At 44.1% G+C, this 22,558-nt stretch overlaps 1 protein-coding gene across 9 annotated transcripts in view; it reads left to right on the top strand.

Moving 5' to 3' along the window:
• PDE1C (phosphodiesterase 1C) overlaps nt 1–22,558 on the top strand; it is a 1,706,308-nt gene that overhangs the window by 1,104,730 nt on the left and 579,020 nt on the right. For all 9 annotated transcript variants that reach the window (XM_086964785.1, XM_086964792.1, XM_086964789.1 and 6 more), the window contains 2 exons: nt 17,178–17,360; nt 20,179–20,245. In XM_086964785.1, the coding sequence (XP_086820911.1) occupies nt 17,178–17,360; nt 20,179–20,245 (250 nt within the window). The remainder of the gene's footprint in view (nt 1–17,177; nt 17,361–20,178; nt 20,246–22,558) is intronic.

The following is a 22,558-nucleotide window of genomic DNA, read 5'->3' as shown; positions in this document are numbered from 1 at the left end:
GGATTCAACCCAGATCCTTTGACTGGGTGTGAGTGTTTGATTGATTCAGATGCTCCGTCCATCCCCACCCTCTTTTGTACCGCTTTTGGCCGCCATAAGTGTGACAGGGTATGTTCAGACTTTAGTCCCTTGCTCACTTTGCCACTGGATTCAAGCAAGACGGGCTGAAGACGGCTGGAATGCCAGAAATTGATCCTCAGAAGCTTGTTTCCGGTCCAGGCAAGACATGGCTTAGCAGTTCGGGCTGGACTGTTCCCATGAAACACAGGGTCAGACTGATTTGCATATAGCCATGTCTGAACTGGGGTGGCAGAGTGGGCTAAAGAACGGTGATGGATTCAACCCAGATCTTTTGACTGGGTGTGAGTGTTTGATTGATTCAGATGCTCCATCCATCACCACCCCCTTTTTTATAGATCTCAATCTTCAGCAGTTTTTGGTTACCTCTTCATATCTAACCCCAAGTGGCATATAACAAGATAAGTGATCATCAAGTGTGCGTCTTAGGTTTGCTGCTCGCTGAAGAGTCAAATTGTTTTGCTGGCATAGAAGTTCTTCACGGCTCATCAACGCTTAATCATAGTAAGAAGGAAAGCCTAACCAAACTGAATTAATTACCACTTTCGGGCAACAAAAGTATGTGTCTTAAAAGTACTCCTGCAATGTAGTTATCAAAAATCTACTTTCACCATTGAATTAGATTTAAATATTAAAAAAGAACTTTGAATGAGGTTTTTAATTTCTTTTATAAAATTGCAAAAATCGACTTTATTCACTAGGCTCCTCCACAGAACAATGCCACATCTCTACAGTTAATTATCCTTTCAAAGCTGTTCACTGCAGAGGCATGTTTGGCCTTATTATTTAGCATGCATGTCTTTTATACCTCAAGCAACGAAAACTGTGAGCCACCCTAAGGGGTGACTTTTCAAATTTCTGAAACTAGGTCTCTCTGCATGCAGAACACTTTTTCTGATATTTGTTACTGCAGTGCTTTAGGCTGTAACCAGACCAGCCAGATCACAAGGGTGAAGGAGGAGTCATACTTTAGCAGTCCTAAATGTGGATTGTATAAATGCAGACTGTAGTGCACATGTGACAATTATGTTCCACAATATTAAAGCACTTTATGCACTAATTGACTACGACCTTACTTGAAAGTTACGTAACCAAGTTGGGTGCTGCCAATTTTACCTCGTGTTTAAAGGGACAAAACACACAATGTGTGAATATGAACAGCAGGGCACACAATCAAATTATCATCAAAAAGCAGTCCATAAAAAAGTGAATTATTTTGGCAGCCATATAGTCTTTATTTGGGCTGTAGTTACCATGCTGAGGACCCAAGTTTTGGAATAAGGTTCAATGGTGGACTTTCCAGTTTTTCCCAGCTCTATTTTCTTTGCTGATATAATTTTATTGTTGTCTATAGAAGTGTTTATATTTTTCCATTAATGTGTAATGACAGCACATTGTGTGAACCAATAGATTCAATCACAGTTTTAGTCTTGGCCCCTCCAACATCTTCCATGTTCCAGAAGCATATTTTCTCTGCCAATTACCTTCACTAATATCCTTTACAGCATCTTCAGTTGATTGACACTCAATGTTGGGTGTTCATTCAGGGTAAGTCAGATACACACCCTAAATTAACCTGTGCTCACCCTCTGGTAGCTCAGCACACAGCAGTCAAGCTTAAGGCAATGTGTAAAGTTTTTTTAAAACACGTATTAAAGTAAAACAGTGAAACCACCACACAATATTAATTCACACCAGGTCAGAAAAATGTAGTTTAATTTAACGAACAAAATCAGACCAAAACATCAAAAACCCAATATGTAGAACCGGAGTTATGATTTTTTATAGATTAAATTGAAATGTAGTGCTAAAAAACGTAAAGCGTCCACCGGGGACATCTGGTTGTTATGGACCAGGTCAAATCTGAAAAGTCAAGCCGACAGTGATGGAGCACGGGTCAGATACAGATGCCATGCAGGTTCTGCTAAAAACAGTACCTTTCCAGAGGATGCGTCGATGTTGAGGAGCAGCTGCTTCAGTTCTGTGTCACACAATCGGGTCCTGGGTCATCATGAAACCTCTTACAATGAAGACACTGTGTCATCGTCGAGCCTCACAGTCGGGTCCTGTGTCATTGTCAAACCGTTTTTCGATAAATGTGCTGTGTTGTCACAGAGCCACGCTGCAGATGCTGTGGAGTCTCCAAAGTGGAGCTGTTCTGATGTCGAAGGGGAATGCAGCGGTTCCAGCCATAGCAAAGCAGATGATGTGTAGAGATTTGCAGAAAACAGCTGCAGAAAACCCTTTGAAAGCCCAGGACTTGATTAGCATCTCTTGGCAGGGCTGGACTCACAGTTAGCAGAGATTAGCAGCTGGAGCTGAGTTGGATGAAGTCTTTGATGTCCCTGAGACTTGAGAACAGAAAGCAAGCCAGCAAGCCCTAGGAATCACTTGGTCCAGGGTATATAGAGTTGCAGGTCCATCCTTCTCACCACCATGCAAGGGCAGCAGGCAACTGGGCAGGCAGGGCAGGAATACAGCAAACCCAGCCGAGTCAATTCTATCATCAGCACAGCAGTCCTTCTTCCTGGAAGAATTTCCTCAGGTCCCGAGTGTACTGAAGTGGTAATGCCTGAGGTCCATTATTTATAGCTCAGTGCCCTGGTTCTGGAAGGTGGGAGAGGTTTCTAGACAGTGGTTTCTTTGAAGTGCAGAGAACCTTCAACCTTGCCCTCGCTTCAAGCTGCCTGGAGTTACAATACATGGTAATTAGGCCAATTGTGTGGAGATGGGGCTCAGTATATTCAGGTGCAAGCGGGGCTATGCTTAGCTCTGTACCCCCATCAAGCCAGTTAATGGCCCATTAAAGCCCATCAAGTCACACCTAAGCTTTCATTATGTGTAGCTCTCTAGAGGTAATGCACAAAGCCCAGCGGTCACCAAACAGTATTGTGTATTTAGAGACAAGCAGAAGGCACGATGCTCTAAAAGTGCCATTTTCAAACTTGCAACTTTAAATCCAACTTTACCATAAGTTGGGAGTCAAGAGACACCAAACTCGAAATATCTATATTTTCCCAATTGGAAATTACACTTATAAGATGTAATAAGGTGATCCCATTATTAACCTATGGGAGAGATAGGACTTGCAGTAGTGAAAAACAAATGTAAGAGCTTTTCACAACTTGGACATGTGAAAAGTACATGTCCAACATTTTTGTCGGTGGGTCCCATTACTATATCAGCCTCTCTCATGGTATCTAGAAAAATATCTCTCGGTTTAGCTTCCATGTATACATTTAATACCTTATCTGCCACTATGTCAATATATGCTTGAAAGAACTCAAAAGGAAATCCATCCCTACCCAGGGCCTTCCTATTGGACAAAGCGCGAATAGCAGTGTTCACTTCCACCTGGTGATTTCCTGTCCCAATGCCTCTGCATCCCTCAACAACCTTGGTAGATGAAGGGCACCCAGGTATGACTTGATCCATTTCGCATTTGCTAGTCCCCTGCTCGTATAGATGCTGGCTAGATATGCTAATAAAGGGTTATTGATGTTAGAATGCATCACTGCCACAGATCCACCAACTCTATTTTATGACCATATCAACGATGCCCAAGCCAGACCATTGTCCCTAGTTTTGTGCATCTGCAGTTGTGTCAACTTGATCTCCTGCTGTGCCAGAGTATATGACAAGTATTGCTTAGTACCATATGTTTTTGACATTTGCATCTAAGCATCGTCTTTAAGGCCTCCCATATAGTTTTGCGGGTAGCCGTAGATCCCAAGTTTGCCTCCAGATATCCCTCTATGTTGGTTCTAATCTTTAAACCTTAGGACCTCCAGATTTAATTACCATGCCAGCGTTTGTCTCAGCCACCCCTACCTGCCCTAACTTAACATTAATTAGAAATGGTCAGATAAAAACCTATTGAGGTATTGAGCTCTCGCATCTGAATGCGCAACATTCTGGACACCAGAGTGTTGTATGTCGATGAGTGGAATGAATACTGCCTGCTCATAGGGTACATAACTTGTCAAATGTGAACACAATGTGGCTTTCCATAATCTCTACAAGAGTGGTAGTTGCAAAAAAACAACCAAGCCCAGATCAATGATAGGTCTATATATGGGAGAACAAGTTGGTACAGGGTTTCAAAGAAAGCCTTAATGTCTGTTATAGGAAAGTGCAAATTCAGCATATAGATCTCAACCCCATCCAGCAGGCCATTTAATAGCATATAACGGTCTTCCACATCTTCTCTAGGGTGTCGGTGTTGAAAGGGCACTCCTGGTGCCACCCAGATCATAACACTCCTGGTAAAGGATGAGGACATGGAGGAAAACATTTGCCCCTGCCATATCTTTTTCATTTAACTAATTTGTTGCCTTAGATATGTCTGTTTATGGTATTGTTTCATATAGGCATTCAGCCCTCAGAGGTTGCACATGGCTATTTGTAAAGCTCTAGATTACATAGATATTATTAGGTGTACCTTACCTCAGGTAGGGACGCAATCCCTACCCATGCACCACTCCACATATAATCATCAAATAAAAGCGGTGCTACATAAAGTGCCCTGCAGAGTACTGATGTGTTTGTGTCTATAGTGTACAGTATGTTTGTGACCTAACCAACTTTCACACCTTCCTCCCCGGGTAAACACCCTGCCAACAAATAAACAGGTGCTTCTCAATCCTACTCCCAACAATGGAGTCAAAAAGTAATAATGAAGTTCCAAAAACCACCATTTGGCTCTAACTTAGCTTTGTGTAATATACTGAGAGACGTGGACATCAGGGGGTGCCAAAGTCTGCCAATAAGAACCTAGCTACTCAACCAGAGAAAAAATCCTCAGAGATACCCCCACTCCCATATAGGGGAACCACACAGACATATACGTGGTCCCACTGCCAGCTAGTATTAGACAGAAGGGGGGTCCACAGCAGGTCCCCACTCTTGCTCAGCCTCACTTTGCACATTCTCTTCCTATCAATTCACCTGTACCTGTGAAGTCTGCCATACTTATCATGCAGCATATTCTCTCCACTGGCCCCACCTGATAGCAGCCACCCCATACAGTTAAGTACAGAAGCCAGAGCTCCTAGCACACTCTGTCTGTCCAAGCTGGTGATTAGGTATACTATCAGGAGTGCCAACATCATTCCCATCCTCTTGGGGTATAATATACAGCTTTCCATAATTTCGTACCACCAGGCGTTCAATAGGTTCAGTGGGTTCCATCCACTGGCAGAGGGTCGTCTGCCATGCCCACTTCCATAACAACATCCTGCTCAGTCAGTTGTAGACACCGCCCCCATCCTGTTGTCCAGTGTGAGCCATTCCCACACCACCTCCAAATATATAAATAAATGCAAACATTATCATGTGTTACACTTAGCTTGGCCACAAACATCAATGTATATTTCATGTTCATTTATTTCAACTTTTATTTCACTGCTACAAATGTTTCTTGCAGCTGTTGGACCTTTTGCCTATAGTCAGTTCGTACGATGCTTTCACCATGACGGGGATCAACTTTGATACATACTATTTGTAGGATTCTATCCCTGTCCCTTAGAAGGTTTGCAATCATAGCCCACGGGGCGGATTGGGGCCAGGGCCCTGAGGGCCTGCTCAATCATGAACACAAGGAAGACATAATCCAACCGCAGCATGCCTCGTACCCACTGCTCTAGGAACAATTCAGAGGCAGACCCCTCCACACATTCCGGAAATCCATTGAAGCGGAGGTTACTCTGTTGACACCTGCCCTGCATATCTTCAAGCTTATCCTCACGGCGAAGAGCTTGGTCCACAGCAGAGTGCGCCTTCGTCAGCAGGTCTGCCACCTCGCCTGACATGTGTTGCACCTACTTTTCTATCAGCAGCGATCACTTGTATATCCTGCAGAAGTCAGCACCCACCAGAATCAACTCCACAGCCAGAGTATCAACTTTGTTCTCCAATGTAAGTCTGCACTGCTCTATGGCTGGCAGAATTTATGCTCCTTAGGGCTTCATCAGCTCAGGCGCATCATTGTTATCTTCCACAATGTCTTTTATCTTGCCACTTCTGATAGACCCTGCGTACTAATCAATGTGGGTCTGCTGTGTGGGCAGGGGTGTCATCTCTTCCAACGACTCCTTACCAGGAACTTCTCTCACCCTGGTGCCAGTGTGAGAAGGATAAGGGAAATCAAACCCATTTATGCCGCCAGGAAGACCCAGGTGGGAACCCAGGAGTGTCTTTTCTATTGCATATCATCCATTATACCAGAATAGCCACCACTACGCAAGAAGTCTTTAACTATAAGTTGTGACCCCTAAGCAGAATCCAGATGGGGCAGGGCAGTGCTCCATAACGGTTGAAATACTGAGGTGTCACTGAGGAGAGGCAGAGGGCAGTAGGGGGTGCCTAAACCATTGGGCCACAACCAGGTGCTTGTGCTACTCCTATACCCAGGGGCCTCTCTTAACAGCATTCAACACCCTCTGTACTCTGTGAGGTAGAGAGAGTACAAATGCTCCACATCCTGTCTTGATTCGCAAAAATCGTATACAAGCCACACAGGTGTCCTCCAACCTCCCACCACTTCGCAAAAAGTCTTTAGCCAGAAGTTGGGGACCCCTAAGCAGAATCCATATAGGGCAGGACAGCCACCGTAATTGTTGAAATACTGAGGTGTCACTGAGGAGAGGCAGAGGGCAGTTGGGGTGCCCAAACCATTGGGACACAACCAGGTGTTTCTGATACCCATATACCCACAAGGCCCGTCTTCACAGCGTTCAACCCCTCTGTAGCCTGTGAGGTAGAGGGGGTACAAATGGTCCTCAGCCTGTCTCGACTCACCCAACTCGTCTAAGGCCACACAGGTGTCCTCCAACCTCTCACGCACCCAGGCACCCTGCTCCAGCAATCCCAGGCAGATAGAGCACTCACCCAGCCCAGCAGGCCACAGCAAAGAGCCAACTGCCTCTCTCCTCAGGAGATGCACAGCGTTTCTTGGGCTCCAGGCCACCAATCCCGGGCAGCTCCTCCAGATCCTATCGTAGGCACAGTTCAGGGCCTCAGCCATCGCTATAAACCAGTTTCCGAGGGAGATGCAGTGTCTCTTTTCCCCCGAGACGGTCAAGAGCCGGCCCGGCATACTCCAGTTATCTTCCTCCGCAGAGTGAGCCTCATTGTCATTGAGGCAGACTGCACTGTAAACCACTCTTATTTCTGCAGCCTGTGGGACCTCCATCTTGCTGATGCTCCAGTGCAATCTCAAGAGTTTCAGGGATCAGTACTTCTGTTTGCAATAATATTTCGACCTCCAGTCAATGCCCAATGGTGACCATGCTGCAAGTGTGGAGTGATGGGGGGTCTTGGTGTCCTTTTGCTAGATTACAGTTTGGAAACAGCCAAAGCCGAGCTCTGAATTTGATGTTGGCTGTGTTGCTAGGCCAGGCCCTCCCAGTGGCGAATATTATTAACACCATTGGATCTTATTTAGAGTTTGGCAGACAAGATACTCCAACAAAATGTGGCAGTTATCCCATCTACCAAGTTAATGCGAAATACGCCAAAATGCACTTGGATATGGTGGACAGGACAATCACCACATTTGGAAGACAGTATCCCGTCCTCCAAACTCTAAATAATGGCTAAGGTGTCCTCCTACTGTAAACCTTTATATTGCACTGCATTTATTGTGACACCTGAAAATTAATTATTATATCTAATACCAACTGGGAAGGCTTCAAGGGTGGAACTAAGCCGTAATGAAGACCCATCATCCTGTTTTGTTTCTTTATGCAGTTAGACCAGCATGGATAGTAACTATTTGCATTACAATTTGCTTTGGAAACATAATACATGGTTTTGATACAGTTCAAAAATGAATTTCTAAATTTAGGTGTATGTAGTGTCCTAAACAGGTATGACCAATTTACATTGCCATGATAATGTGTTAATGTTCGAACTGTGAAGTGTATAATATCTCATATTGCTAGAACTGGATTTGCCATTTATGAATCCTGTTTGGTCTGTCTCCATTAGAAGGATTAATATTTTATTCAGTCTATTGGTACAACTTTCAGGAAGCCTTTTTGTGGCAACATTTTTGGGAGAAATTGGTGTGCACAATATATTGAAATACAAAGCCTTTATTGTTAAAATGCTAGCAGATATTCTTGACTTAGTTCAAATTAATGTAAATAGCATAGCAAACCCAATATCCTTATGAGAAGGTCTGAACACTTTGCAAAGTACATGTCCATGGTTTAGAAATTAACAGAGATAGGAACTTAATATCAAGAAGGTCAATTCCCTTAGCAAGGAATTACATGTTTGAAAAATCGATGAAATCTAAGGGGTGGGACAAAGAATTTATTAGGTTGGCTGAATTAGATAAGCTGAAAAGACCAAATATGAAATCAATAAGTTAACATTAGGAAATTGCACATTTAAGAACTGAACAACTATACTGTTGTGCCTGGCACCGCTTGTGGGTGGCGTCTTTAAATGCAGGTGCTTCCTGTGGGCAGACAGTCATCAGCAGGCCCTGGTGGGTGCAGAGCTGGTAGTGCAACCAGGGAGAACAGCTCAAACTTACTTGAAATGCTCTGGGGCCACTATCCATCATTCCCTCTAGTGCTTGAAAACGGCTTCCTCTGGATGCTCCTTGTGAGTTCCATCCTGCAACTCAGTGCTGCTGGGCATTGAAGGGGGATGTGGCAGAGATGCAAAAGCAACCTTATGTCCTTCTTGGAAGAAGAGGACTGTCACCTGCAAAAGGCTTGGTGAAGCCTCTAGGATTTAATTCCAGTCTAGCTCTTTATTTTATCTATTTGGTAAATCCAATATGGAGGAGTATTCCCATTTAGTACTCCTTTTCCAAATCCAACATAGCAATCATCATATAAACCTTTTTGTCATTTCCTTTTTCATTTTTGTCTTCCATTTAAGAACAGGTATTTCCTTGTTTTACGGTATCACAGTAAATCCATGGTATTTTCCTGCAGGCTCTACACCTTCTAAGCTTCTTTATTTGTCCACAATGTGTACCTTTCAAGAGTCAGAGGGTCTGAATCACAAAGTGCACTTTTGTAGTAACTTATATTTTTTTGTAGTAACTTACACTATTTATTAATAATGGTACATATTTATTGTTCCATTATATAATAAACTTTTATTATTAAATACTATGTACTGTTCGTATATAGTTTTAAACATTAATATTTGTTTATTCATCTTTTTAACTATTCTAAATAATTTAATTTAATGTAACATCATTTTCTATGGGGGTTTTATTTTAAGTCCCTACCACCATTATTTTCTGAGGAAGGGTAGCAAGCCCAATGGGTGGCCATGTGTAGCGCTGGACTACTTCAAAAGTGTAAGTTACTGTCAAAGTGTAAGTTACTACAAAAGTGCAGTTTGAGAACACCGAAATGTAGCAAACTTATTCAAAAGTGTAAACTTACTTGAACATGTAAATTACCTTTGTAAATCAGGCCCTTGGGGTGGATACAGCCTGCATTGCAGTACTCTTCCTCTCCCCAAGTTCCTCCGGGGCTGTCTCATTGTAGACTTCTCCATCTCCTGGACTTTCTTCTATCATCCTAGAAGTTTGTGTGCCAGTGGCTTTTCCTGTAGAGAACTGCGACCCTTACTGCAGACACCTGTCCATAACACATTTATCAAAAGTGGTAAAGCATTGCGGTTTCAACAAGGGTAGGAAAGTGCCCTTTTTGACATGGTCAACTTCCCCACTTTTTGCCTGTTATATGATGTGATTTCGACTGGAAGAGTGCTGGATTACTGCTAACCAGATCCTTGGTGCCAGATCTCTTTCCAAAAAATTTGCAATTGTTTTCCTCAATTGGCATTACCTTTAATATCCTCTGTACGTCACTAATAAATGGTACCTAGTGCCTGAGGCCAGAGCCGGACTGGGAACCACAACCGGCCCAGGCAAAGTGCTCGGCCGGCCCCACCCCCCTCCCCACTAGGAGGGGTTGGAGGTGCCGCCGAGCTCTTTGCCAGGACGGTTTTCGGCCGATTTTGATACAGGGCCGATTTTGCAGCCTTGTAACAAAAACGGCCCTCAGGGCCCAAAACCGGCCCCCACCCATGCGCCGCACAGGGTGGTTGCCCGGTGCCCACTATGGCCAGTCCGGCCCTGCCTGAGGCACTAAAGAGGGACCCCCAAGGGCTTCAGCATAAATTGTGCCACCCTAAATGACCTTTCACCAAGCTCAGGCAAACTGCCACTGCAAGGTGCGTGTCTTGGTGCAGACAAAAGTGAAAACATGACATGACCAACATCCATGTGTGCCATGTCCCCTAACACTGCACTCAACATTTGCAAGTTACCCCTACAGCAGGCCTTACATCCCTATGGGAGGGTGTCTTATATTACACGTGAGAGCATATCTGCATGTGCAGATATGCCCCTATGCTGGTCAGTTTCTTTACTACCAGTACAAGTGAACAGGGAAGCCATTTTAAAACATGTGCCAGAAACCATGCCTGCTTGCACAGGTTTTTCTTTCACTTCCTCTCATAGGATGACCTACAAATTAACATTCCAAGGCAGGGGAGCTCCAAAGTGACCACCGCCTTTGTTATTTGAATCTGGTTTCTCACAGGAGAAGAAGCTGACTCCCTCTGTCCAGACCCAATTGGCACTTGGACAGGTCAGGGAACTATCAAGTCAGATAGGCATGTCCACCCTCAGGCTAGTGCCAGCCACCCCTTAGGTAAGCTGCCTGAAGTGGAGGCGACTTTACAAAGTTAGGAAAATTGGTGATGGCAAAATAAGCAATTCTGAGACTGGGGGCCCCTGGCTACCACCCTACATTCCCCTAACACCCCTAAATTCAGTATTTAGGGAACCTGGCACCAGAGATACTGATCCTGATGACCAAAAGGAGAAGAAGCACAGAAGGGCCGTGAAAAGCAAGATCTGGTGCCCACCCTGCCGGCCTGTCTGCTGATCCCGGTGATTGTGCCAATGTCAAATCATCCTGCAAGCTCCTGTTCTTCCAAAAGCCTGGGAAGAATGGCAGCACTTTCACCAAGACTCAGGAACTGCTGTGGAGCAGCAGACTGCTTCCCTGTATCCTGCAGCCCCCCAAAGAGACCTGAAAGGAGTCTGGACCTTCAAAACCTGACACCGGAATGCACCTCTGCCGCTTAGCCAAAGCTGTAGTAGGCCAACGGTGCAAGCATGGTCCTCTGGCCCTTCAAAGACAAAGTCCACCTTGGACTTGCCCACTGTGGACTTCCCGACGCCACCTGGTGCCTCTACTGAAGGCCCCAAGTACTCCTGGTGACTGAAATCTGACACATGAAGACACCTCTTCACCTCTCACCTTTGGCCACTGGAGAAGAAGACCAAAGGAGTCCCTATGTCGTGAGAACTGAGCCCCCCTTGTGGTTCAGTCCGACTGGCTTCCCAGTCCAAGCCTGCAGCCTCTTTTCGACTGGACTGATCCCCATAGGATAACATTGGACACCCAACTTTGAAAAGAACCTCTGCACCCGGCCACCCCTGTGCCGTCCAAGGTGACCTGATGGTGCTGCCTTGGACCTTACCCCATACCCACTTTAAATACCAGAGATTGGTCTTGTAAGTCACCTTCCTGTAACTGAATGCTGTACTTGTTTTTCCTCCTGTAGGATAACATTGCAGCTTCTGTGTCGAAGTTTTAAATGCAAAAGTATTTCTCTTGAAAAGTGTAATTACCTGATCGTATTGGTTCTGGTGCCTAAGCATATATTTAAATACGGGTTTTATAAATTGATGAGGATCTCTTTATTGAGCCGTGTGCATAATTTATTGACTTTTGTGTGCATTTCCAGATCTTTCAAAGTCCTTTCTGGTAGGCCTAAGGTTGCTCAACCACACTACCCCATAGAATAGGAACTTGGAATTGCTAGAGCAAGGCCCTGTCTACTGCTAAAGGAATACCTGGACTCTTTGCATGGCATACCTGTTTTTGGGATACCATATAGAAAGCCAGCTTCCTACACAAGGGAATCGTCCTTGCCTCAAACAGACAAAGAAAAGGATGAAGAACCACCAGCAGTGTCCAGCCTCTGACAAATACTGGGAAGGATGTGAGGAAATGGGAAGCACATAGCTTTTCTTATTAAACATTTATAGCGTCATACAGTTATGCACTCAATTATCTCGCCCATAATCAATAAATCAATCAATCTGGATTTATAGAGTGTGGCTAGTCACCCATGAGGGTATCCAGGTGCTGGGATCCTGCTGTCATCAGTCAAAGAACCAGGTTTTGAGTGCCTTTCTGAATTCTGTGAGAGAGGTGGCTGTTCCGAGGTGGAAGGGAAGGTCATTCAAGTACTTGGCACTGAGTTAGGAGAAGGAGTGTCCTCTGCTGTAGCTTCTGCGGATGTGGGGAGTGTTAGCGAGGGCGAGGGAAGTGATGCGGAGGTGTCTGGATGGTTGGTGGTAGTTCAGGCAGTGGTTTATGTATGCTGGTCCTTGGTCATGGAGGATCCTGTAGGTGTATGTCAGCATCTTTAATTGGCATCTTTTCTGGACAGGGAGTTCGTTAGGTTCCTGAGATGGAGAGTTATATGGGTCCATTTGGGGAGGTTGAGGATGAGACTTTGCAGCTGAGATCTGTACCATCTGGAGCCTTTTCAGGATTTGGGTGGTGAGTCCTAAGTATAGTGCATTGCCGTAGTCAAGGACTCTGGTGACTAGGGCCTTGGTGACATTTTTCATGTTGTCGACGGGGAGCCATCTCACAATCTTTCGGAGCATAAGAGGGGTGTGGAAGCAGGCAGAGTAAACTGCGTTGAGCTGGCACTTCATGGTGAGTTTGTTGTCCAGGATGATGCAAAGGTTGCGGGCATGGTCTGTCGATGTGGGCCCGAATTAAGCAGGCCACCAGGTGTCGTTCCACAGGGAGGGGTTGTTACCAAAGATAATTACCGCAGTCTTGTCAGTGTTGAGCTTCAGGCAGTTGGCGTTCATCCAGTTTGCAATGCTCGTCATGCATTTGTGAAAGTTAGCCCTGGAGGTGGAGGGGTTGCCGGAGAGCGAGAGGATGATCTGTGTGTTGTCTGATTAGGAAATTATGTTGAGGCTGTGCATTCTGATGATGTTGGCCAGGGGCATCATGTAGGTGTTGAACAGGGTGGGACTGAGTGATGAACTTTGAGAGACGCCACAGATGATGCTCTTGGGTTTCATCATTAAGGGAGGTAGGCAGATTCTCTGGGTTCATCCTGTGAGAAAGGATGCGATCCATTTGAGGGCACCTCATTGGATCCCAAAGTGGCAGAGTCTTTGGATGAGGGTCTGGTGGGATACGGTGTTGAATGCTGCTGAGGTCAAGGAGGGTCAGGGTTTCTGTGTCTCCTTGGTCAAGGAAGGTTATGATGTTGTCCGTAGCAGCGATCAGGGTGGTCTCAGTGGTGTGGTTGGCACAGAGTCTGGTCTGAGAAGTATCCAGCAGGTTGTTATTCACCAGTTGTTCAGTGAGTTGTTGGACTTCTAGGGGGAGGAGAGCAGAGAGATGGGTCAGTAGTTTTTGAGTTTGCTGGGGTTGGCGGAGGTTTTCTTGAGGAGGGGTCTGACTGTTTCTGCATGTTTTAATTGGTCAGGGAAGGTGGCCGCGGTGGTGGATGCATTGAGTACCAAGATGAGTTCGCTACTGATTTCCTTGCTCCTGAGGTTGAAAAAGTGGTGCAGGCAGGGGTCTGTGGGTTCTCCGGAGTGACTAAAGTTCATTATGGTTGTGGTGCTCTGTGAGATGAGTTTTTCCCATGTGGTGAATAGAGAGTGTTATGTGTCATCAGTCGGTGTGGGAAGACTGTAGAGGAGGCTGTTGAGGTCGGTGGATTGGGGTTTAAAGATGGTGTAGATAGTGGATATCTTGCCTTGGAAGAAGTCTGCCGGGGGTTGCAGAGTGCAATAGAGTGATTATGGACTGTCAATTGAGGTATAATTAAGGAAATTGCTAACTTTTATGAAAAACTATACAAAAATTCCAGGAACTGAGACAAAATATTGTAGAACTTCTTTAACAACCTAACTATTCCTTAAGCAACAGAAAATTAGTTAGATCTTCTTGATGAGGAAATGACTCTGAAAGAATTAATAATTGCAATTGACTCTGTGTAAGGGGGAAATTATCTAGTCTGAGGAGTTAACATCAGAGTTTATCAAAGGATTGAAATTAAAAATAGAAGCCATCATTGTTAAGATATGCCAAATGCATACATGACAGTACATTTCCAAAGTCTGTGCAATCATCCTGTTTCACTCTATTGCCAAAACCAAAAAAAGCATTGGGATAGTTCCAATCTCTCGAATAAATCTGTGCAAGATACCTGGAAAATTGAGTCATTGATGACGCCGAGCAGGGATGTCCGGGTGCCTCCATGGTGGAACTTCATGATGGATACAGGTTAAATGTTGTCGTTATAGGTAATTGTTTTGTTGAAGTTAAGGATGTAGGTGAGGTTTATGTGAAGGAAGAGGTTGAATACTGTCCATCAAGAGGCAATTCAAGGAGAAAACTGTCCATCGTGAGGCAATTCAAGGAGAGATGGAGGTCAAGATTTCTGCTCTTGTTGATGATGCGGGTTGAGACCTTGCTTTTCTTCTCGGGAAATAAGTGATCAACACTGTTTCATGTGTTGGTTGAATATGGGTCTGGATGTTCCTGTAGGGGTTTGATAAACTGCTTACCTGTCTTCATGAGTTTTTTGCCTGGTGTGCAGCCTTTGTTGAAATGGTTGCGTAGTGAGTGATTTTCAGGGGCATTTCTTACCTTATCTGCTTAATGGTGTGCTTCTTTTTGGTGAGCTCTTACAAATACCATGAGGCTGAGGGCCTGGTTTTGATGAATTGCACTTTTATTGATTGTTTAGTTTCCATCTTATCTATCAAGACATTGTTGAGTGTGTTGATGAATGTACTGACATCTGTTGTTGGCGTGTGGTGAGGGAGATCTGATGAGTTCTTCTTGGAGTGAGTCCATGGAGAGTTCTTTGAAGGAGCAATATATTTGTGTTTCTTGCTTGGGTAGGCCTTGATGTGTTGTGGGGTGAGAGATGAATATGTACATGACTAGATAGTAGTTCAATCTAGGGCAATTGGGGGCTTGCAATAAAATGATGGAAAGGTTGTTATGATGTTATGAGTGGCATACCCTTTGGAATGGGTGGCTCGGGTGGCATGTTGCTTGCTAATAAGGGTAATAAGGAGTGTGCCAAAAATGTCTTTCAATTTATTCAGTCTCTGGAGAGCTTGAAGTATCTGACGAATATGAGCTAAGAGATGGGATTGCTGGTGAGGTCTGATGTTTCCTCTGTGAAGTCCTTGTTGGGTCTGTGAGGTCTACAGGTACATTTCTCAAGAGTTAATTTTGTCAAAGTCGTCAATATCTCCACAATGTGGAATTTACCACACTGCTTTATTTAGCCGAGTTTCAGTGTGTAACAGCAAGCATTCCTTCAAAAAACAACAACTAACATGTGTTCTGCGTCTATTTTTGGATGTTCCCTCAAGGCTGTAATGATACAATAATAAACAAGCTGTCACAATTGATGGCAAACAATATTTCTAAACATACATAACTGGGTCGACCTCTTGATGAACTAGGATAACGCATTCCTGTAAGCAGCGTTCCTCTACCATATTTGTGTTCGAATGTCAGAGTTTTGTTTCTTTTGCGCTATTGTCCGAAAATATATGCTGACAGCTCAGTGAGGCAATTATGTGAAGGACTGATACACCCCTTTATGGCCATCAGAAATAGAGGCGATTCATAAGTAGTGTTCAAAGATTATATTGATACTGACCACGTAAAATTGAAGCGTCCATTTCACAGGGATAGTTAACAAACCCCGTTCAAGTTGCTATAGTAACAGATGCCTTGCACTCGATTTGCGAAAGGGTAAATGTATCCCCAATTTACTAGAAATTCAAGAGGGTCTTGAGTTAGGTCATGCCATGCCTTCATTCGAATTGTAACTATTTGAGAAGCAAAACTTTCTATATTTGTGCATATCACCGAACACGTTTTTTGGACTTGTGTAGAAAAGGGGTAGATATTCTTGGGCATCATATTGTCTGAATTCCATTCAAATGGAAGTCTGTTTTTAGAATTGTTTCCCTAGGTTATAAAGTAGATCATTTATAATGTACCATCTTTTGGCCCAGTCCCTACATCCTACTCCCACAGGTACTTCCAGAAATTAGCTCATATTCCAGATATATGATGGAGTACTACAATATTTTATTCTTTGTCCATCTGTGCCATTGAAGCACATATGAACAATACATCTGTTGATAATGCAAACACAAGCATGAACGAGTGCGCAGACTTATTGAGACGAGTTTCTATACAACCTGTTCCTTTCTGTGCCTTTTATGTCAGTACGCTGTTTTGCATTCCCAAGATGGCCGTGCTGCATTGCTCCATCACAATCTTATGCAACAAGAAACAGCAGAACCATAAGTTGGGGAACAGAAAACAGGACTCCAACAGAGGAGGCAAAGGTATAGACAGTAGGCCATAGACAAAGTCAGCTGCTTTCCAGTGCCACCAATAAATTCCAGTGGCAGGGCCGAACTCCCATGACAGGTGCTGCTAACGTGTCGCTCCTGATCCTCAAGTGAAGGCATGTTTTTTGGTGGACAGGCATGTCATGAGCACGTATCTCTGGTGGTGAGCAATGCTGTGCAATGGTGGTGGTCAAAAGACTTGATAACTGTTGGAACAAGAGAGCGGAGGCCATGTAGGGTTCTAGAGAGGTGAGTTCTCTATAATTCATCTCACCTAGCTTTCCAACTTGTAGTCTATTCTGAAGGATGACTAGGAGTTTAGCATTCTAGAAAAAAGGCACATCAACCTGTAAAAATGTATCAGAGAAGAAAATAATAATTATCTTTATCTCAATTGGCCCAGGCACGGTAAATTTGTTAGGTGGTAGAAAAATCTGCTTCCCTTGTACCAGTGAGATACTTGAGCCTGCTAGTCTGTTCTAGAACATTAAGTGGATAAGTGAAAGGTCAACTGTTGGCTCGCCAGCATTGAAGGGGTGTGATAGCTACTTTTGCGTAGGATGTGCGCAATTTACGTTTTTTAATGTCTCTTTTCATGTTCTTTTTCCAGGCGTCTACTGGACACCGAAGATGAGCTCAGCGACATCCAGTCGGATTCCGTGCCGTCGGAGGTGCGGGACTGGCTGGCCTCCACCTTCACGCGGCAGATGGGGATGATGCTGAGAAGGACCGAGGAGAAGCCGCGGTTCAGGAGCATTGTCCACGCGGTGCAGGCTGGGATATTTGTGGAAAGGTAAAGGCACATTCAGCTCTTCTACTGTTGTCCCTGGCCAGACATCACAGATTGTACTTTAAATATTACATGAATCCTATTTCTTGTTTCTGATTTCAATCTTTCATAAGGGCTGTACTAGAGCTGGACAAAAAAAGCTGAATAATTTAAAACGAAGAAATACTTTAGCTACATATCATGTCACTACATTTTAGCTTTAACCTTAATATAGCAGAGTGCAGGCAGCCTGGTCTGTTGCTGGCACACATTTGAACTATACTGATTTCCTGTGATTTTCTTAGCCAGGCACACATCATTTCGATTTCCACAGTTGTAAATGCCTGTTTGGAAGACTATGTAACTATATTGGCAAAAGTATATTCATGTTACCATAAATATGTCATTCAACGTAATTCAACGTAGGTTTTATACCTTTTGGACTTTGCGCATAGATCTGTTAAGTTACCATGGGTAAGTGGAGAAGCAACAGTCGGAATTGGCAGAGATTTCCCTGTAAGCTGCCACAAGATGAGACCGTTTTGCTTTTGCAGATGACTTAGTGAACACATTTATAAAGTGCCCAACATCATATAAGGGTCTCTAGGCGCTGGCCTAAACATAACTAACGAATCACACAGCTATTTCTTGAAGTTCAAGAGGTGGTTGAGGGCCTGATCTCTAGGGGTATTGCTCTCAAAGGATAGCGCGTTCCATAGGAAGAGTCGATGTTCAGAAAGTGACCGGCAATCAAACCTGACCGTGTTATATTTCGGGCTTTAGTAGCCTCTTTGATCTGTGCTCCCCAACTCTCGCTTTCTGGACTTGCAGGTGAATGCAGGCGACAGCTAACTGTGGTTCTGGTGTTGCAAGTGCATAAACACCATACGCAAGATATTAAAGGTAATAATAAAGCCTATAATCGATTTTTTTACCCCCCCCAACATGGCTCTCTTAGATTTATTTGCTTAACACGGACCTGGCATTACACATTTTCCCAGGGCTGCATTTGTTTCAGTTTGGGTCTGAAGAGTAATGAAGCCAATAAACTAAAGGCTGCCTCTCCACCCTGACGCGTCTCTCCTCCAGCACCTGACATTTACTCTTTCGAGCGATACACATTTCCCGGGTGGTAGATGTCTTACAGAAGAACACGCAGTTCTGTGATGTGAAGCCACAAATGTTTAGTTTTGGGGCCCACACGCTTTCTTTTTCTCTCTAAACCCCAGAGACAAACACCAATTAGCAGAATGTTCCTAAGTGTGGTAACGTGGGGAATCTAATACCTTGGGGTATTGGCATGATCCGCCAGTTTTATTTAAATTGTTTGGGGATATTTAGACGGTGTGGCTCGAATTGCCTTGAGACTTTGTGGTCTCTTCTTTAGCGCCCTCTGTGGTATTCATCAGGACAGGTTTATTGCTCTTCTGGGCAACAGGGGTTTCTGTAAATATTACTTTCATGGAAGCATTACCCAGTCTGTTTCAAGCTCCGTGCATTTGATAAATAATTTGACTTGCTACAGAGAAGCACACAGTCTTAAAGCTTTTTTTTCCGTGCACATTACCATCGACATGCTGCAAACGTGAAGATGTGCTCAGGATACTCTTATATAACCGATGTGAAGCGTCATCGAATGTCTTCATGTCATGGCTTGGGAATTGTGCAGAATATGGAAATATGTATGCGAATAATGAGGGGTTGTCAGAAATCTTTCAAAATGGGAACTCGTGTCTCACATTTTTCAAGGGGTATTTTGCTGTTTGAGAGGAATACTCGTTTTCTGTACACTGATGCTAAAGTTTATTGATCAATGTTAAGACAGGAATATCTGACAGGGCAAAGATTGAATATAAAAATCACGAATAAACTGGATATTACAGCGAGGTCTGTGGCCCAATAGTGAATGGAGTGCCCATGTTTTACTGCTTTATTTAGACATTGGGTGCCAATATACTGAGCCGGTCCTAGGCCTTCTGAGGCCTTCTGAGGCCCCGGGCGAAAGGGAAGATGTGAGGCCCCTCTAAGTGCCTTACTGCCTGCGCGAGTGCGCTTTTCCCTACTCTGCGGGGCCGGCAGGGGGCCCCCTGAGCGCGAGGCCCTGGGCAGCTGCCCATACCGCCCATGCCTAGGACCGGCCTGCTGAGACATCAGCAATGTTCAAGCAATGCCTAACAGTCCAATAGCAAAACCATCCCCTCTTTGAAAGTGTGGCGAACATGAACATCCGTTATCCACTAGCTGGCAGGCAATGGGATGCAACCTTGGGCTCAATGCATTATATTACGCTGAGGCTACACTACCTCTGCGAAAATGGCCCAAACCTTAGTCCCCCAGCTGGGATTTGTTCAGACAATTGGTCCAATGTAGAAAATAACTAGGAGTTAACATCTTCTCTACAATGCCACACTAGTGGCAGACACCCAATTTATGACGTACCTGTGGCATTTCATTAAATGGGACCATTGCGTCTTACATCTCATCCAAATCTCAAAATTTCCTTCAGTATCTGAATCCTCACTGAGAGATCATCCTGGAATGACAAGGATGGTTGTGTGTGCGCGCGCGCACACACACAAACACGCACACTCTCTCTCTGTCTCTCTCTTTCTTTCTCCATAACTGGCAACAATTGAAAAAATAAAAAAAGGATAACAACTTTAAGTAAAGTTGCACAGCTTTTCAGGCCCCTTTAGAACACTTTCCTGTTTCACAAAACAGAAACTGTCAACACGTTGCTTCCCCACACCACCGTTCCTTGCCTATTTATTGTTCATGCCTTGATTACATAAATTGTGTTTCAAATTCCCAACTTTTCCTCTCTCCTTGTTTACTTTATTAGAATGTACAGAAGGACGTCAAACATGGTCGGACTGAGCTACCCACCAGCTGTAATCGCAGTGCTAAAGGTAAAAACATTTATCACCATTAGAAATGTTAATCAATTCCATTTATTAGTTTGCTGAAGTGGTATAAGCCATGAAGAACAAATAAAGAGATGAATGGCACGTGTTAGGGATAACGTTCTGGAGCTATGGAGTAACTAGACATCACCCGTCTCCTAACCTCCACGATCTGAGGACCCTGAACTGTATTTTGAAGTCAAGCACTACTTTTGCTAAGAATTAAGGAATGTGAACAATTATTTGTTACTTTATGTATTTATTTCACCATATCTCACTAAAAACCAAAAATTGCAACTTAATTTGTCTGAAACTATGTTCAGAAGTCATTTAAAATAACACGTATCTATCATGATCCCACGAGGGCTCATTTTAATGATTTCCAATAAATGTTAGGGTCCCAGTTTTTTCAGGTACCCATGTGTTCTTTGGAAATGCTGCATTAAAAAATTACAAATAGAAATAAAATATAATTTATGTTTTTTTAAAACTTTTCGACCGCCTAAGGAGCATATTTATCCTATTAAAAATATTTCTCCTTGGTACACCACCCCTGGTGAGGTGTAGCATTTTGACGCATTACCAGGTCTACCTCTAATGGTAATTCTGGGAATGTGGTAAAATCCATTGTTACATGCATGGGACCACCCACGCAACCACCTATGGAATGCCTCCCTGCCGCAGAGTAACGCAAGGCAGTGATTTGCGCTGCTTTGTATTACTCTAGATTTATCAAGCCATGCAGGGTCAGTCAAGGTGGCCTTGCGTGGATTGATGAATATAATTTTAGTGGTGTATTGTTCTTCTGCCTCTTTGAGTGGCGCAAGAGTGATGCAACACTATGATAAATATGCCCCTAAGTGTACTACAACAGGGCTTGTGCTTTACGTGTATGAGAAATGCATGTATTTTTAAAATTTTTGTAAATGTAAGGAATGTCAGATGGCCTTTCAGGATCAGTTGAGGAAACGCTCCATCAGCCGCGGCCCGTGCAGGTAAGAGCGGTGGGGCAGGGTGGGGGAAGCGGGGGCGGGATTTCGAGAGACGTCGATGAGGAAAAATTAATTATTTATTTAAGTTTCCCTTGTGGTCATCCACATCCCTCTCAACCCGGCCTCACCGCTCTTACCTGCATGGGCCACAGCTGCTGTACATCTGAGTGCCATACGTTCAAATCTGAAAAAAGAGAGCCTTGGTTTCAGGAGGGCAGTAGCACTCTTTCACCAAAAGAGTTGGCATTCGGTCATCCTTCAGCTGTGCCCCGATCCCATTCAAATGGCAGCCGTTTGCAGTGTTCCCGATAGTAGAGCTGCTGTCATCTCCACTACTGGGAGCACATTTTTGCCAGAAGTAGTGACTGGGAACATGGTGTTGGATGTTAAACCCCCGTAAAGAAGGCCATCTAATGTCATATCTGCCATCATTGCTTCTGGTCAATCCTTCCACTAAAGCTATACAGTCCCAGACAGAAATACCTTTGAATTTGCACCCATCAGAAACATTTGTTATGAGTGTCTTGGGACTGGAACGCAACTTTGGGGGGTCACCACCAAGGCAACCATTACTTGCTGCCACAGCTTTTTCTGCATGCAAGCAGAACCTGATTTAAAGTAAGACATACCTACCACATTGGTGAGTTTAATTGATTTTGGAGTCCTGACTACTGGCAAAAGGGCAGCAGAGACACTTCCTCTGCCACAAATAACATCCTTCCTGAGTTAAAATGCCCAAAGATAGTATCACTGTTTAATTAAAGAGGTAACCTTCTAACGACTAATTACATTATATTTACATATTATGATATCAGTGACTGTGAAATTGGGTGTATTTAATGTCCTGCATTATTAATAACGCTGTCCTCCACGTTAAACGTTTTTGTTGGTCTGAATTGGATTTTCTGCCCAGTATAAGAAGGAGGAAGAAGTACTGTAGCTCCATGGATGTATGAAATCGGGTTAATAGTTGAGAGGGTTGGAAACCCGCTCAAATAATAGACACAGGGCCCGATGTAGGTAAATCTACATTTACCACTTCATAAATACCGAATCATACCGAATCGGTATTTATGAAGTGGTAAATTAGAGGGGGGGAGATGTAGGTATTTACCGATTCTGTAAATACCGATTTGGTATCCCCCATTGCTTCCTATGGGCCTTGAAGCCCATAGGAATCAATGGGCATTACCGAATCGGTAATTACTGATTCGGTAATTACCGATTTGTGCAAGGGTGCAGGGGGTGTCACTTTGACACCCTCCAGCACCCCAAAAAAAGGCATGTTAGCCATGTGGCACACAGACATGCCCTAAGGGCATGTCTG

This window comes from Lissotriton vulgaris, chromosome 4_1 (assembly GCF_964263255.1).
Source record: "Lissotriton vulgaris chromosome 4_1, aLisVul1.2, whole genome shotgun sequence".
Taxonomy (NCBI): domain Eukaryota; kingdom Metazoa; phylum Chordata; class Amphibia; order Caudata; family Salamandridae; genus Lissotriton; species Lissotriton vulgaris.
Note: the sequence above shows the minus strand (reverse complement) of the source record. Positions and strands in the feature narration are given on the sequence as shown.